Below are 13,324 nucleotides of genomic sequence, written 5' to 3' on the forward strand. Positions count from 1 at the left end.
TAAACATGTAGCTGACGGCAACAGAATGAGTCAATCTTTTCCTTTGCGAAAATAATATTTGAGACCAGCTGAATTTCTACAAGTTGAAAACCCTGGAGTTTGTTGATGACATTCCTTATGTTTGGGCGGCGTGCATTCATCCTTTTTATGGACTAGTCGTTCATATAATTGCATTCCATATACATATATATACAATCAACAAAAAAAAAGTGTCAAGCCGTCGAAATTTGGTTTGAAAAATTCGGTGGAGAAGTAACCAGTCTAAAGGAGAAAATATCCTTCCAAGTTTTCACGCAATGCCAGAGTTATCACGATCTTCAGAGAATGAGTAGAAGAATCAAGAAACAATCAGGTTCGTTTTCACTGGTTGTGTCCTCGTCTTCACTATTGTTTTGAGTTACATTGAATATTTCCCATAGCAATAGGTCTAGAGTCTCTTTGGAGAAAGGTTTTCTTTTTTTCCTTCTTTCTTATACTGCTCAGCAAAGGCAGCAGAATTGAGCAATAGGCTATATAATATGTCCTCATTGCAGCTTCCTTGCGAAAAATGTCTTACAAAATGTTGCCAGCAAATGCGAAAATTTTTATTTTGGCTCTCAGTCGCCTCTTCCGATTGTTGGCAAATAGGGCAGCGTGATTAATTATTTTAAATGTAAATGTTTGCATTTCGTTCTGCAAATTTATATATCCTCCATATCGATATCCTTTCAAATAAAGTTAATAATAGTATATTTCTATAATTTTTATTAATTGGCTATAACGTAGAGCATGATTCTACCAAATTTGGTGGAAATCCCACTATTACTAACAAAGTTATAATAGGGTAAAGTTGTCGCTTCTTTGCAAATTCAAGACTTTGAATGTCAATATCACGCGAAAGTGGATATTCACACATAATATAGTGCTAGGTACTAATGGGACAAATGCACACTCAAATGGCCTTATAAAAGAGATACACATAACCTTTCACCATCCAGCTTCCGGTTTCCCGACTTGTTATTCTTTAATATGGCGTACTTTTCCTGCTTTGTACCATGGTGTAAGACTTATTCTTATACTTTTGTATGAATAATTCCTACAATATTCCGCTTAAATCTGCTGACATGTTCGGATAAGCTGCTCCGGAACGTTGACAGTACTTTATACAATTGATAAACCAGTAGCTTACTCCAAACTACAATTTTTATTTTACAGTGCAGATATATATTTCGGGAGCAACTTACCCCCTTCATCAGTACAAAGCTAGCAATAGCACTGTAAAATAAAAATTGTAGTTTGGAGTAAGCTACTGGTCTATCAATTTTTTAGGCTTAACTACAAATAGAAGACAATATCTAACTTTATACAATGCCGATTGATCTTTGGTTTCGTTCGCCTGCTTGAAAACCACGAACACTCGGTGTAGTTTAAAGTTGCACTCCCAGTATTTTTCAATTGTTTGCTTGATGAAAAATCCTCCGTGGCATTCGCTCTTGAAAGACTCCTTTCGAAAATGTTTGAAAACATAATGTCGTTCATAGCTACTAAATGTCACTTTTGTGCCAATCTTCCGTCATGGATACGTCGGTCCAGATTTGCTTTAAGGGTTCATGGACTTTCGATGCTGATTATTGGTTTTGGTGTTCCTCCTGATATCCTTTCTGTAATCGGTGATGTATTTTGAAAGAATTGGAGGACTTGTTGTAAGCCTTTTAATTGAAACTCTTAAAGATTCTAGCCCAGAAATGGTAATTATTAATTTCAACTGATTCAGATATTTGCGTATTGACCAACAATTGCTGTAAAGGATTTAAGCTCTCATGCATGCCATGGTATCAGAACGAATCGTTAGTAGCATGCTCAGAACGTCTAGCATACAGTAAATATGACCTCTGGTGGTCGAAATGGCATCATTGGGGCTGTGGCGCGGCAGGATCTGCAGCATTCGAAATTTATTTCGGATGTTGCGGATGCGGACGGGTAGATGGCGCTGAACGTGGAAACTCTCCACTCACGCGTTTTCAGAACGCACCGGGGAAGTGGAGAGCCAGCGGTAAAAAAGTGCCGTTGGTTGGGACAGTAAGGACCGCATGGAAATAAGTCGGTCTCTTCTGTTCCCAACCGCGAGACAGATCACTTCAGCGCGAGTAATAAAAAAGTATTGTAAGAATTAAATAAAGTAAATCAAGTCAAATCTTTACAAGTCCAATCTTTTGATTTCTTTCAATCCGATCTCGACTTTTCTATTACGAAAATTCCCCGGGCATCTCACAAGAGCGAGCTTATCGTGAGAACAGTAAAGTTTCGATTCCGCCTCGTGAAGATAAGTGAAAGTGGTGACCCCGAAGAACAGCATCCTTGGGAACTCCAGCATCAGCGATCCCAAATAAATCGTTCCCACCAGTTACTCCGCAACAAACAACAAAGAAAGGATCGCAGTGTTTTCCCAAAATCTCGATCTTCAGCCCGGTGCGCGTAGCACATTCAACGGATTGGCACTTTTCTCGCCCGAAAACGAGTCTTGCTTTCGCTGCGTTGCTACAACGTCGGGGATAGTACGAAAACATTTCGCTCAGTCATCGCATCGCGAGCTAATCACCCAGCGCGCCCAAGTAGAGCCGAGCGCGCCCACGGCTCGAGCTGTCTAAGTGCCACCGGCGGACATTTTCGTCGCCCTTTCCCTCGTTGCTCGGCCGGTCAAGTCAATCAACTGTCGAATTGCGGAACTGGGAACTCACAGGAAGGAAACGGCAGGTAGAGTCACGTAGCAGGGACAGGAGTAGCCGCGGCAACGATCAGCAGTAGCGACTGCTTATCGCATTCACGCCAGCCCGAGCCGGGAATCAACAGATCGGAGAGCTGTCCGGCCGTCATCCGCCCAACTTAAGCAGCAGCAGCAGCGGAGCCAACGCATTCCGGAACTCTTGCTTCCTTGCAGCCGAGCGGAAAATCGATAAATTTTCAATTGAAGAAGTGTTTGCGTATTCTCATCAGCCTTTGTCAAAATAATTGTTTGAAATTGAAATATTATTTAAAGAAAAAGTGACAATAAAATTAAAGCCGCTGCAAGAGACGGCGTTGAGGTGTTTCAAATCGCAAGTTCTCTGTTTTCCCGGTGTTTTTGGTCTGCGCTGGAGAGCGTCCGCTTCGGTCGTCGTTTTCTTTTTCTCGTTTCGTGCGTGCATTTGTGGGTGCGGCCTGCCGTGTCGGTGTAAATTTCACCGCGTTTCAGTATAAACTCACCGCGTCTGCATCACAATATCGTACTTCTCGTTAGGAAAAATGTCGTTTGAAAATAAAGACGCGGCAGGCCCATCGGACCCACAAGTGACCGCCCTCGCCGTACGCGTTCCTCCTTTTTGGCGTCGGAACCCCGAGCTGTGGTTCGTGCATTTGGAAGCACAGTTCCAAATGTCCGGTATCACATCGGACGCGACCCGTTTCAACTACGCGGTGGTCGGCCTGGACGAAGAGTCCATACTTCTGGTGTCCGACGTAGTGAAGTCGGCATCGTATGCTCAGCTCAAGAGCGAGTTGATCAGGCGCCTGTCGGCAAGCGAGTCGGCAAAATTAGACCACTTGCTGGCGGGTTTAACGTTGGGTGATCGAACTCCCAGCCAATTGCTTCGTGAAATGAGGCAATTGGGTGGGAGCAAGATCGGCGACGACCTGATCAAGTCGCTCTGGCTGCGTCGGCTCCCGGAGGGCACCCAGGCGATCCTAGCATGCGTCTCCGGTTCCTTGGAGGAACTAGCAGCAACGGCCGATCAAGTACAGGAGGTGTACGTTCGCCCAACCATAGCGGCCGTTCAACCACCGTCGGATGAGGTCGGCGACTTACGGCGCGAGATCGCGGCCTTAACCGCCAGCGTGGCCGAGATGCGGGCGACGTTGGACGCTCAGCGTTCGAGTGCCAGGCCGCGAGCTCGCTCACGGTCTGCCACACGAAAAGGGCGTTCGGGTAGCAGGTCGTCAAGACAGCCTGCGGACCAGGGTATTTGCTGGTATCATCGTAACTTCGGAGACAAAGCGACAAGATGTACGCTACCTTGCAAATTCGCGCCTACCACAAAAAACTAGGTCCGCGGGGGGTCTTGGCGACGGCCACCCAGAGCGCAGCGCCACGTCGCCTAACTATTTTCGACCCCCTCAGCAGGCGCAACTACCTCGTCGACACGGGTGCGGAGGTTTCGGTTCTTCCCGTACCCCAGCATCATCGACTATATCCACAACCCCTCAAACTGGCGGCAGCAAATTCATCCCGCATCAATACATACGGGTACAGGCAAGTGGACGTGAGTCTTGGCTTGCGTAGGACGTTTCCGTGGCGTTTCATCCTGGCGGATGTCAGCTTCCCCATATTAGGCGCAGACTTCTTGTGTCACTATGGGTTGCTGGTGGACTTGCAACATAAGTCCCTTATAGACCCCACAACCAAACTAAATTCGTCGGGCCAAATGGTATCTCACGCTGACAATAACCTTTCCGTTCTTTTGGAAGACATCTCCGACTCTCGTGTTCGGACACTCCTCCAAAAGTTCAGCCAGATAACTACCGAATGTAGTCTCTCGAAACCAGTAAAGCACAATGTGCAGCACCACATAAATACTACTGGTTCCCCGATTTTCTCAAAGGTGCGTCCTCTACCACCCCAGAAACTGGCTATCGCGCGGAAAGAATTTGAACAACTTGTTCAACAGGGTATCTGCAGGCCCTCAAACAGCTGTTGGTCTTCCCCTTTACATATGGTCCCTAAGCCAAATGGCGAATGGCGTCCCTGTGGGGATTACAGAAGGCTAAACGCACAGACTGTTCCTGACCGATATCCGATTCCACTCATCCACGACTTTGCGCATCACCTCGCGAATTGCCGCATCTTTTCGACCTTGGACTTAGCCAAGGCATACCACCAAATCCCAGTAGCTCCTGAAGACATTCCAAAGACGGCAATATGCACACCCTTTGGACTCTTCGAGTTCACCCGAATGACTTTCGGATTGTGCAATGCGGCGCAAACCTTTCAAAGGTTCATTCACTCAGTCCTGCGAAACCTCGATTTCTGTTTCGTCTATTTGGATGATGTTTTGGTCGCTTCTTCTACTGAGTCTGAGCACTTAGCCCATCTCGAGTGCATTTTTCAACGTCTCCTTGAGGCCGGTTTAGTCTTAAACGTTGAGAAGTGCAAATTCCTTCAAAAACAGGTGAGATTCCTCGGCCACTCCATTTCCTCTGAAGGAATACAGCCCGACCCAGACAAGGTGCAAGCAATCACAAGCTTCCCGCGTCCAAAAACAGTGAGGGAGTTGAGGAGGTTCTTGGGCATGCTAAACTTCTACCGTCGTTTCCTGCCCAAGGCCGCCCATCACCAGTCCGTTTTGAACGCGTACTTGTCTGGCCCCAAAACAAAAGACACACGAGAGATTGTGTGGTCTGAAGAGGCTGTCTGCGCGTTCAATAAATCCAGACAGCAACTGGCTGATGCTACACTTTTGGCATTTCCTCATCAAGATGCACCCCTAGCCGTTTTTGTTGATGCCTCCGACATCGCAGTAGGTGCTGCCCTTCACCAAAAGGTGGACCAAGTTTGGCAGCCGTTGAGCTTCTTCTCGAAACAGTTGAATCCCGCTCAACGGAACTACAGCACCTACGATCGCGAACTGCTCGCCGCATACCTGTCCATCAAATACTTCCGTTTCTCCCTAGAAGGCAGGCCGTTCACAGTGTTCACGGACCATAAGCCTCTCACGTTCGCTTTGAAACAGAAGCCCGACAAAGCGTCCCCTCGTCAGCTTCGACACCTGAGCTTCATAAGCCAGTTCACGTCAGACATCCAGCACGTGTCCGGGAAGGACAACATTGTTGCTGACGCTTTGTCTCGTGTCTCCGAAGTCAACATCCCCGCCTCACTCGATTTCTCGGCTATTGCCAAGGCGCAAGTGGATGACGCAGCACTTCAGAGCCTCAAGTCCAACCCCAAATACAAATTTCGGGAGTTGCCCATCTTCGGCTCAAACCTCTCGCTCTGCTGCGAAGACTCGGAAAAGGGACCTCGGCCATACATTCCGGCCACATTTCGCAAGGAAGTGTTCCACGCAGTTCACGACTTGGCGCATCCCGGCATCAGGACAACAAACCGGTTAGTCACCGGAAAATACTTCTGGCCCTCCATGAACAAGGATATCAATTCCTGGGCCAGAGAGTGCATCGCATGCCAGAAGTGTAAAGTCTCCAGGCATGTAAGGAAAGAAGTGGGCTCATTCCCCCGCACTACCAAGCGTTTCCACACAATACACCTCGACATAATAGGGCCTTTGCGAGACTCGCACGGTTACAAGTATTGCCTCACAATCATCGACAGGTTCACGCGGTGGCCTGAGGCAATACCTCTGAAGGACATTACGGCGCAATCTTGTGCCGAAGCCCTCTGCCGAGAGTGGATACCTCGCTTTGGCGTCCCTGCAGTGATCGTCACTGACCAGGGAATGCAATTTGAGTCCACCCTTTTCTCCGAGTTAGGCAAACTCCTGGGTTTTAAACGCCAGCGGACCACTGCATACCACCCGCAGTCCAATGGGATGCTAGAACGTTGGCACCGGACGCTGAAAGCCGCCATTATGGCACGCGACGACCCGTCCTGGACTCAAGTCTTGCCTCTCGTCCTACTCGGCCTTCGTACAACCCGCCGAGAGGAATTTGCTGCCAGCCCCGCGGAGCTGGTTTACGGGGAGAACCCAAGACTCCCAAGCGATCCGGTCTTCGACAAGAGATCGGGTCTCACGGAGTCGGGGTTGGTGCGTCTGCTGAGGGACAATCTCCGTCGCATCAAAGCGCCACCACCCACTCGACACTCGTCCATACCTGCTTGTTCGCCCAAGGAACTGGACACATGCACGCACGTGCTGATCAGGACGGATGCCGTCCGGAAGCCGCTGCAGCCTCCATATGAGGGCCCGTACCGCGTTCTCGAGCGGGGAGAACATTTTTTCCGGCTCGAGATCGGTGGTCACAAAAAGGCGGTCTCTTTGTCCAGGCTGAAACCCGTGTGCGCCCCGAAGCAACGTCGTGTCCGCTTTGTGGATTAACGGCGAACGAAGTTCGGGGATCCGTCGCCGAAACCCCTAGGTTTCGTCTGGGGGCGGAGTGATGTGGCGCGGCAGGATCTGCAGCATTCGAAATTTATTTCGGATGTTGCGGATGCGGACGGGTAGATGGCGCTGAACGTGGAAACTCTCCACTCACGCGTTTTCAGAACGCACCGGGGAAGTGGAGAGCCAGCGGTAAAAAAGTGCCGTTGGTTGGGACAGTAAGGACCGCATGGAAATAAGTCGGTCTCTTCTGTTCCCAACCGCGAGACAGATCACTTCAGCGCGAGTAATAAAAAAGTATTGTAAGAATTAAATAAAGTAAATCAAGTCAAATCTTTACAAGTCCAATCTTTTGATTTCTTTCAATCCGATCTCGACTTTTCTATTACGAAAATTCCCCGGGCATCTCACAAGAGCGAGCTTATCGTGAGAACAGTAAAGTTTCGATTCCGCCTCGTGAAGATTAGTTAAAGGGCCGCTAGCCAATTATAGTATAGAATCCACATTTCATTGCATGTCCCGAAAAAGAAAAATGTTAGAATATGGTACTTCTGGCCTTCCCAACATCCTGGCTTCGGTCAATGAGTGTAGAACGCATCTATCGATTTTTTCACTTTTCTTGTTTTTGCCATGTTACGACCTGTGGAGACAATAGACACCTCAAACTTCTCGACAACCAATTGTACAATTCTCCTTGTATCACCTGCCAGTTCTGTCTTTAATTCTATGCCATTAACGGTACTAACGATGTAGGACTCATTTTTGAAAAGAAAATGTCCTTTGTTGAATTTACAATATTTTTGCAATAGATTCTACATGAAAAGATAGAAATTGCAACTTCTAGATATCTGTCTTCAATGAGACATTATTTTGCACTGTGATCGCTCATTTGAGCAAGAAACTTCCGCTTCATATGATACAATCTGATACAACAAGGCAGAGTTTACAACAGCGCTCTACGCTGAACCCTGTGTTCTGTCAATAAATTTAAATAACATTTGTCACTTTATGTTTGGGCTCCCCGAAGAAAATATTGGAGGCTACGGTTCATTGATAACTAAACCCTAGAGGTGTTTGAAATCCAGTGGCTATTTGAGCATCCGAAAAGAACTGGAAAAATTAAGAAACTTATTCGCCGAGGAAACTGTATTTTTATGAAGAGCAACTAAGTAGAAAAACGCCTTTACATTTGATGCGCCCTCGTATGAAGCTGAACAATCGATTTAGTATATGATACCGGTGGATGCCACCATCAGAGTAATACCTGTGAATATTTTTGAACTTGAAGATTATGCAAGAAGAGCGGAGTGTTTAAAGATTAAATTTCAAACAACAACATTCTAGTTCAGCAACCGTAAGATACATTTTGTCAATCTTAAATAATAAATTTTAACGAGAGTATTAGATGTACTTAGCATAGAAAATACAAAAACATGTGATATAAGTGCACCAACAATATTCAATGAATCTCTTTTTCTTCATTTTCAGTATTGCAATGGCGGTGATTTGGCTGATTATCTCGGAGCCAAAGGAACTCTTAGTGAAGACACGATTCGACTATTTCTAGTGCAACTTGGTAAACATAAAAATAAATCCTGCTGAGTCATTTTCGTTGTTTATTCACATTTGCTTGTTTTCAGCCGGTGCAATGAAAGCACTATTTGCCAAAGGAATCGTTCATAGAGATCTCAAACCACAGAATATTTTACTATCGCATAATTGCGGCAAGGCACTACCGGCGCCAGCAAAAATTACGTTGAAAATCGGTATGTGATTGGCAAAATTTATTTCTTCTTTTTATCTAGACTTTAGAAGCAATAAAAATTCAATTTAATATCGAAATTTATTTTTATTTTCCAGCCGATTTTGGTTTTGCTAGATTTTTACAAGATGGTAATATGGCAGCAACACTGTGTGGATCTCCTATGTACATGGTAGATAATGTGGTTTAGTTTCGAAAATAAAGCAGTAACTAACATAAACATAAAATAATTGCAGGCGCCTGAAGTAATAATGTCGCTTCAGTATGATGCAAAGGCCGATCTCTGGTCATTGGGAACAATAGTTTTTCAATGTCTCACAGGAAAAGCACCATTTCAGGCTCATACACCACAGGAATTGAAAATGTTTTATGAACAAAATTGCAATTTAGCCCCAAAGTAAGTGGCTTCGCTTTTATTTTCCATTTATGAATGAACACAAAAGCAAGTGGGAAGAAGTTAAGCTGTGAAATATTGCAAAATCGCAGCTATAAATAGAATATAGCTGCAGATACAAAAATAGTTTCATATTTTCTTCTCATGAAACCGTTCCCCATTTCAGAATTCCGCCAGGAACATCACCGGAACTAACCGACCTATTAATGGGACTTTTACGTCGCAATGCTAAAGATCGAATGGCTTTCGAAGTATTTTTCAATCATCCATTTTTACAACGGCCACAAACACCAGAATCCCCAAGTATGTATTCACTTTTCAAACATTTCAATTTCACACGATTTGTAGGAAAATATTTCAATCAGTTGAGATTGATAATGTGGCGAAAACAATGAAATTTGATTGTTTACAAATTTCAGTCGATATGCCCGCAGGAGTAAACTTAACACCACCAAAAATGCCAAGTCCCATTCAACAACAGGTGGCAATAAACCAACAAACTTTGCAACAACAGCAAGGTGTCGGAGAGCCAGTCGGTGAGTATTATCGTTCAACTGATGAAAACACTATTCATTTCTCTCCTGACAGAAGAAAGCATGATGCGGTTCAAAATTCCTCTCTGTTTTCATTCTAATATTTTTATCTCTTAGACGGCGATTTCAAGTACCATAATTACGTAAAATTTCTATTTTGGTTATTGTTAGATATAAAATCGCTAGTTTCTGCTATGAGAGATTATAAAGACTTTACGTTTTGGATTGAATTTGCTCTTTTCAGAAGCGTTGGATAATACAATTGCGGCCACATTGACAAATGCTAGAGTTCTCGGGGAGGGTAGTAGTCCAAATAGTGGTTCCAGTAGTCCCGAAGATTCCGATGATTTCGTGCTAGTTCCAAGTAATCTTCCAGTCGATCAACAAATTGTGAATTATGAAAGAAAGTGAGTGTTAAGTTGATTTTTTTCTGGTAGAGAATTTAGTAAATGCGTAGTACATCTTTGAGTAGGTATTTGTTTAAATTTTCACCTTTTTATTTTGATGCAAACTAAAATTGTAATATGCAATGTAGATACGGTTTCAGGCAAGGCAATAGAATGCAACCGACAAATCCTCAAGCAAGTCCACCGCGACCAAGTACATTGCCAATCTCTGAACCAAAACCCGTTCCCGTTCCGGCACGCCGACTCTCAAACCAGGAGCGACAAAAGAAACCTGAATTCACGTCATCGCCACCAAAAACTATCTCTAATACTGCAATACCACGATCTCAACCAATTAGTATGAAACGTTCCGAGCATCGAAACAGCAATAATAGCGATATAAATTCAATCTCACCACCGGCCGTGCAATTCGCGATTGGAACACCACCGGGTGGAAGTAGTCGCAGGCGATCAACATCAGGTGGTTCATTGTCGGAAACACCACCGGCGGCACCATGTCAATGGCAAGTTAGTCCAGCATCTCATCATTCACCGTTACGACGATCTGGTACCAGTTCACCCGTCCTACCATCATCGGCACTATCGAAACTTCCAACACTAGGCAGTCCAACAACCGTTATGATTGGTGAAAACAATAATCATCATCCTGTATTAGGGCCACGAGCGTTCACATTGCCTGAAATGGGAGCAACTGGCGGCCTTCAAAGTCTTCTTGATACAAATAATTCGGATGGACATCATCATCATCATCATCAGACAATTCCGTTCCAAGCACCTGAATTACAAGAGGAGACGCTACTTGGACGAGAGCACAACGAAACCCTGTCCAAGTTGAATTTCGTTCTAGCTTTGACTGATTGTATTCAGGAAGTGGCCGACTCGCAGTGTGCTCCACTGTCGGCATTGATGTCTACAGATGCGCAAATTATCCCACCACATGCACCGGAAGATTGTAAACGATTAGAACGTTTAGTATTGTTAGTTAGGTGAGATATTCGTGTAATATCGTTCAGAAGCAATGAATTCAGGTTTTGTTATTTACGTCTTTACAGAGCATTACAATTACTCTCATCGGGTTTGAGTCTGGCATCACAGCAGCTACAAAATGGCCATCTGAAACCATCTGCAAATGTAAAAAATGGTAAGAAATCATAGACTCATCATAGAAGTTGTTCCAATATTTTTTTCTCAATCTTTACAAATATTGATATAACCATAGTTGCGCAACTTTTTATCTTTTCCAATTTTCCAATTTACTATGAATGAATAGTTATATGAAACGTGATCTATATACTACTTCAACAAAACGAAACAAATTAATTTGAATGCTGAACACAAGCAAGCCAAGAAGAACATATTCTCGCATTGTTCCTCATTGATGATCTTACAAATAAAGTATAATCTAGGGAACCGGCACCTAGGTATTGTTTCCAACCTACACAGTATTTTTTCTCGCTACTCGCCATGAACTTCAATTGCTTTTTTGATAATGAATATTTTAATACAACAATTTCTCCATTGTGTTCCTAGGATTCTATTGAATATTATACATAATCTATTCAAATAAAGAATCAGTAGTTCCGCTAGAGTCGACCATACACACAAAAAGAAACCAGTTGCCCAACGTACCTTGCACAATTATTTAGCATTCACATCAAAGAATATAGCCTGATACATTTAAACTTTCAGAATCAAATAAAGAAAGAAAATCCGATCTTGATCTTCGTTCATTCCCTACAGTCAATTTTCAGTTCATTAAAGGTGTGATGGGGATGCGGGTCTCGCCGACCGTAACGATAATGGTGGGATGTTTGCGGATTTCCGCAACTTTCACCAGCTCGTCATAGGTGACACATTGTTCGAGCACAGAGCCTGCCATAAAGTAAGTTGGATATCAACACCGTGCGGTCAGTCAGATTGCCCACTTTGCGATGAGCGATGATTTGGAAATTGTCTTTTTCGGCCTCGAAAAGGATCACCTTCTTATGGTCGCTTACGTTCGCTTGTGTGTTGCGTCTGTCACTTCTCGCAGGGTTGAAGAGCTACTTCAACATCGACCACTATATTATAATCCATCTGACGAAGCAATGACTTTAGAACTATATACCCTATCACGAAAGAACTTGCATGATAGCCAACTTTTTGATGATCTCGTAAGGAACGTTAACGGTCGGCTCCCCATCCACGATGACTAGCTGCTGACGAGCTGGATGGAACGAAGATTATTAACCGTATTGCATCGCAAATAAAATGGCTAAATAATCCTGAAACGCTTGAAGGAACATCTCGAAAGCTTGATTGACCGAGAGCAGGCTGGTTTCCGCTCCGGATCCTTCTGCATTGACTACATCAACACCCCGCAGATTATTCTGGAATAGTCCACAAACTTTAGATCTCTCGCTTCATCTACTCTTCATCGATTTCGAGAAATCGTGAGCAGGGAATGTATTTGGCGTGCCCTACGGAAAAGAGCCATCGCGGCGAACTAATAACTATTATGAGAGCGATGATGGCGTAAAATATTACGTGCTGCATCAAGGTACAACCTCAGAGGAATATGAGATCCAAAGCGGAGTCTGCTAGGGGTGTATTTTGTCATCGATGTTCTTTATTTTTGTTTCTTGTTATCGGCGACGTTCTTCATGTCTTGTCCGGGGACTTGGAGGAGTTCACATATTAACATAATTATATGCTATTATTAATTTGATTTGAGCAGATATCGATATGGAGAGTATTTCCAGCTCTGGACACCGTATAGAGGCAGATTTATGATTTTTTCAGATTTTCCGGATGAGTAGTTTCTGAGAATGGGTCCGTTAAAAAAATCATCAATTTCGACCTCTTCCACTCCCCGCCTCTCCAAAAAATGTCAAAAATAAGACTGGCATCGAAAAGTACTAGTCATTTGATACCCAACATGACTACATGCGGTGAAGAAAAATGTTTTGTAAACAAAACCTTAAAAAAGACAACTAACAAAGAACATCAAATTGAAATGAGGGTAGAAATAACCAAATTTTCGAGGGCCGGGGGAAACGGGACCCCCATAAACCCATGCACAGCAAAACCAGCAATACAATTGTCGCCCCTACTTAATGTGTGATCTATCATCGCCACTTCCGTCTTCTGATTACATCTTCCACGTGTAACTGGTCTGTGCGCCG

The 13,324-nt window shown here is 44.3% G+C and overlaps 1 protein-coding gene across 4 annotated transcripts in view; it reads left to right on the plus strand.

Moving 5' to 3' along the window:
* LOC119649871 (serine/threonine-protein kinase unc-51) overlaps nt 1–13,324 on the plus strand; it is a 94,143-nt gene that overhangs the window by 66,884 nt on the left and 13,935 nt on the right. For 2 of the 4 annotated variants that reach the window (XM_038052243.1, XM_038052245.1), the window contains exons 3-11: nt 8,553–8,640; nt 8,705–8,830; nt 8,925–8,998; nt 9,063–9,223; nt 9,387–9,523; nt 9,640–9,756; nt 9,998–10,160; nt 10,289–11,146; nt 11,213–11,301. In XM_038052243.1, coding sequence (XP_037908171.1) covers nt 8,553–8,640; nt 8,705–8,830; nt 8,925–8,998; nt 9,063–9,223; nt 9,387–9,523; nt 9,640–9,756; nt 9,998–10,160; nt 10,289–11,146; nt 11,213–11,301 — 1,813 coding nt within the window. The remainder of the gene's footprint in view (nt 1–8,552; nt 8,641–8,704; nt 8,831–8,924; nt 8,999–9,062; nt 9,224–9,386; nt 9,524–9,639; nt 9,757–9,997; nt 10,161–10,288; nt 11,147–11,212; nt 11,302–13,324) is intronic. The other 2 variants (XM_038052244.1, XM_038052246.1) reach the window with 1 other exon arrangement.

Source organism: Hermetia illucens, chromosome 2 (genome assembly GCF_905115235.1).
Source record: "Hermetia illucens chromosome 2, iHerIll2.2.curated.20191125, whole genome shotgun sequence".
Lineage (NCBI taxonomy): Eukaryota > Metazoa > Arthropoda > Insecta > Diptera > Stratiomyidae > Hermetia > Hermetia illucens.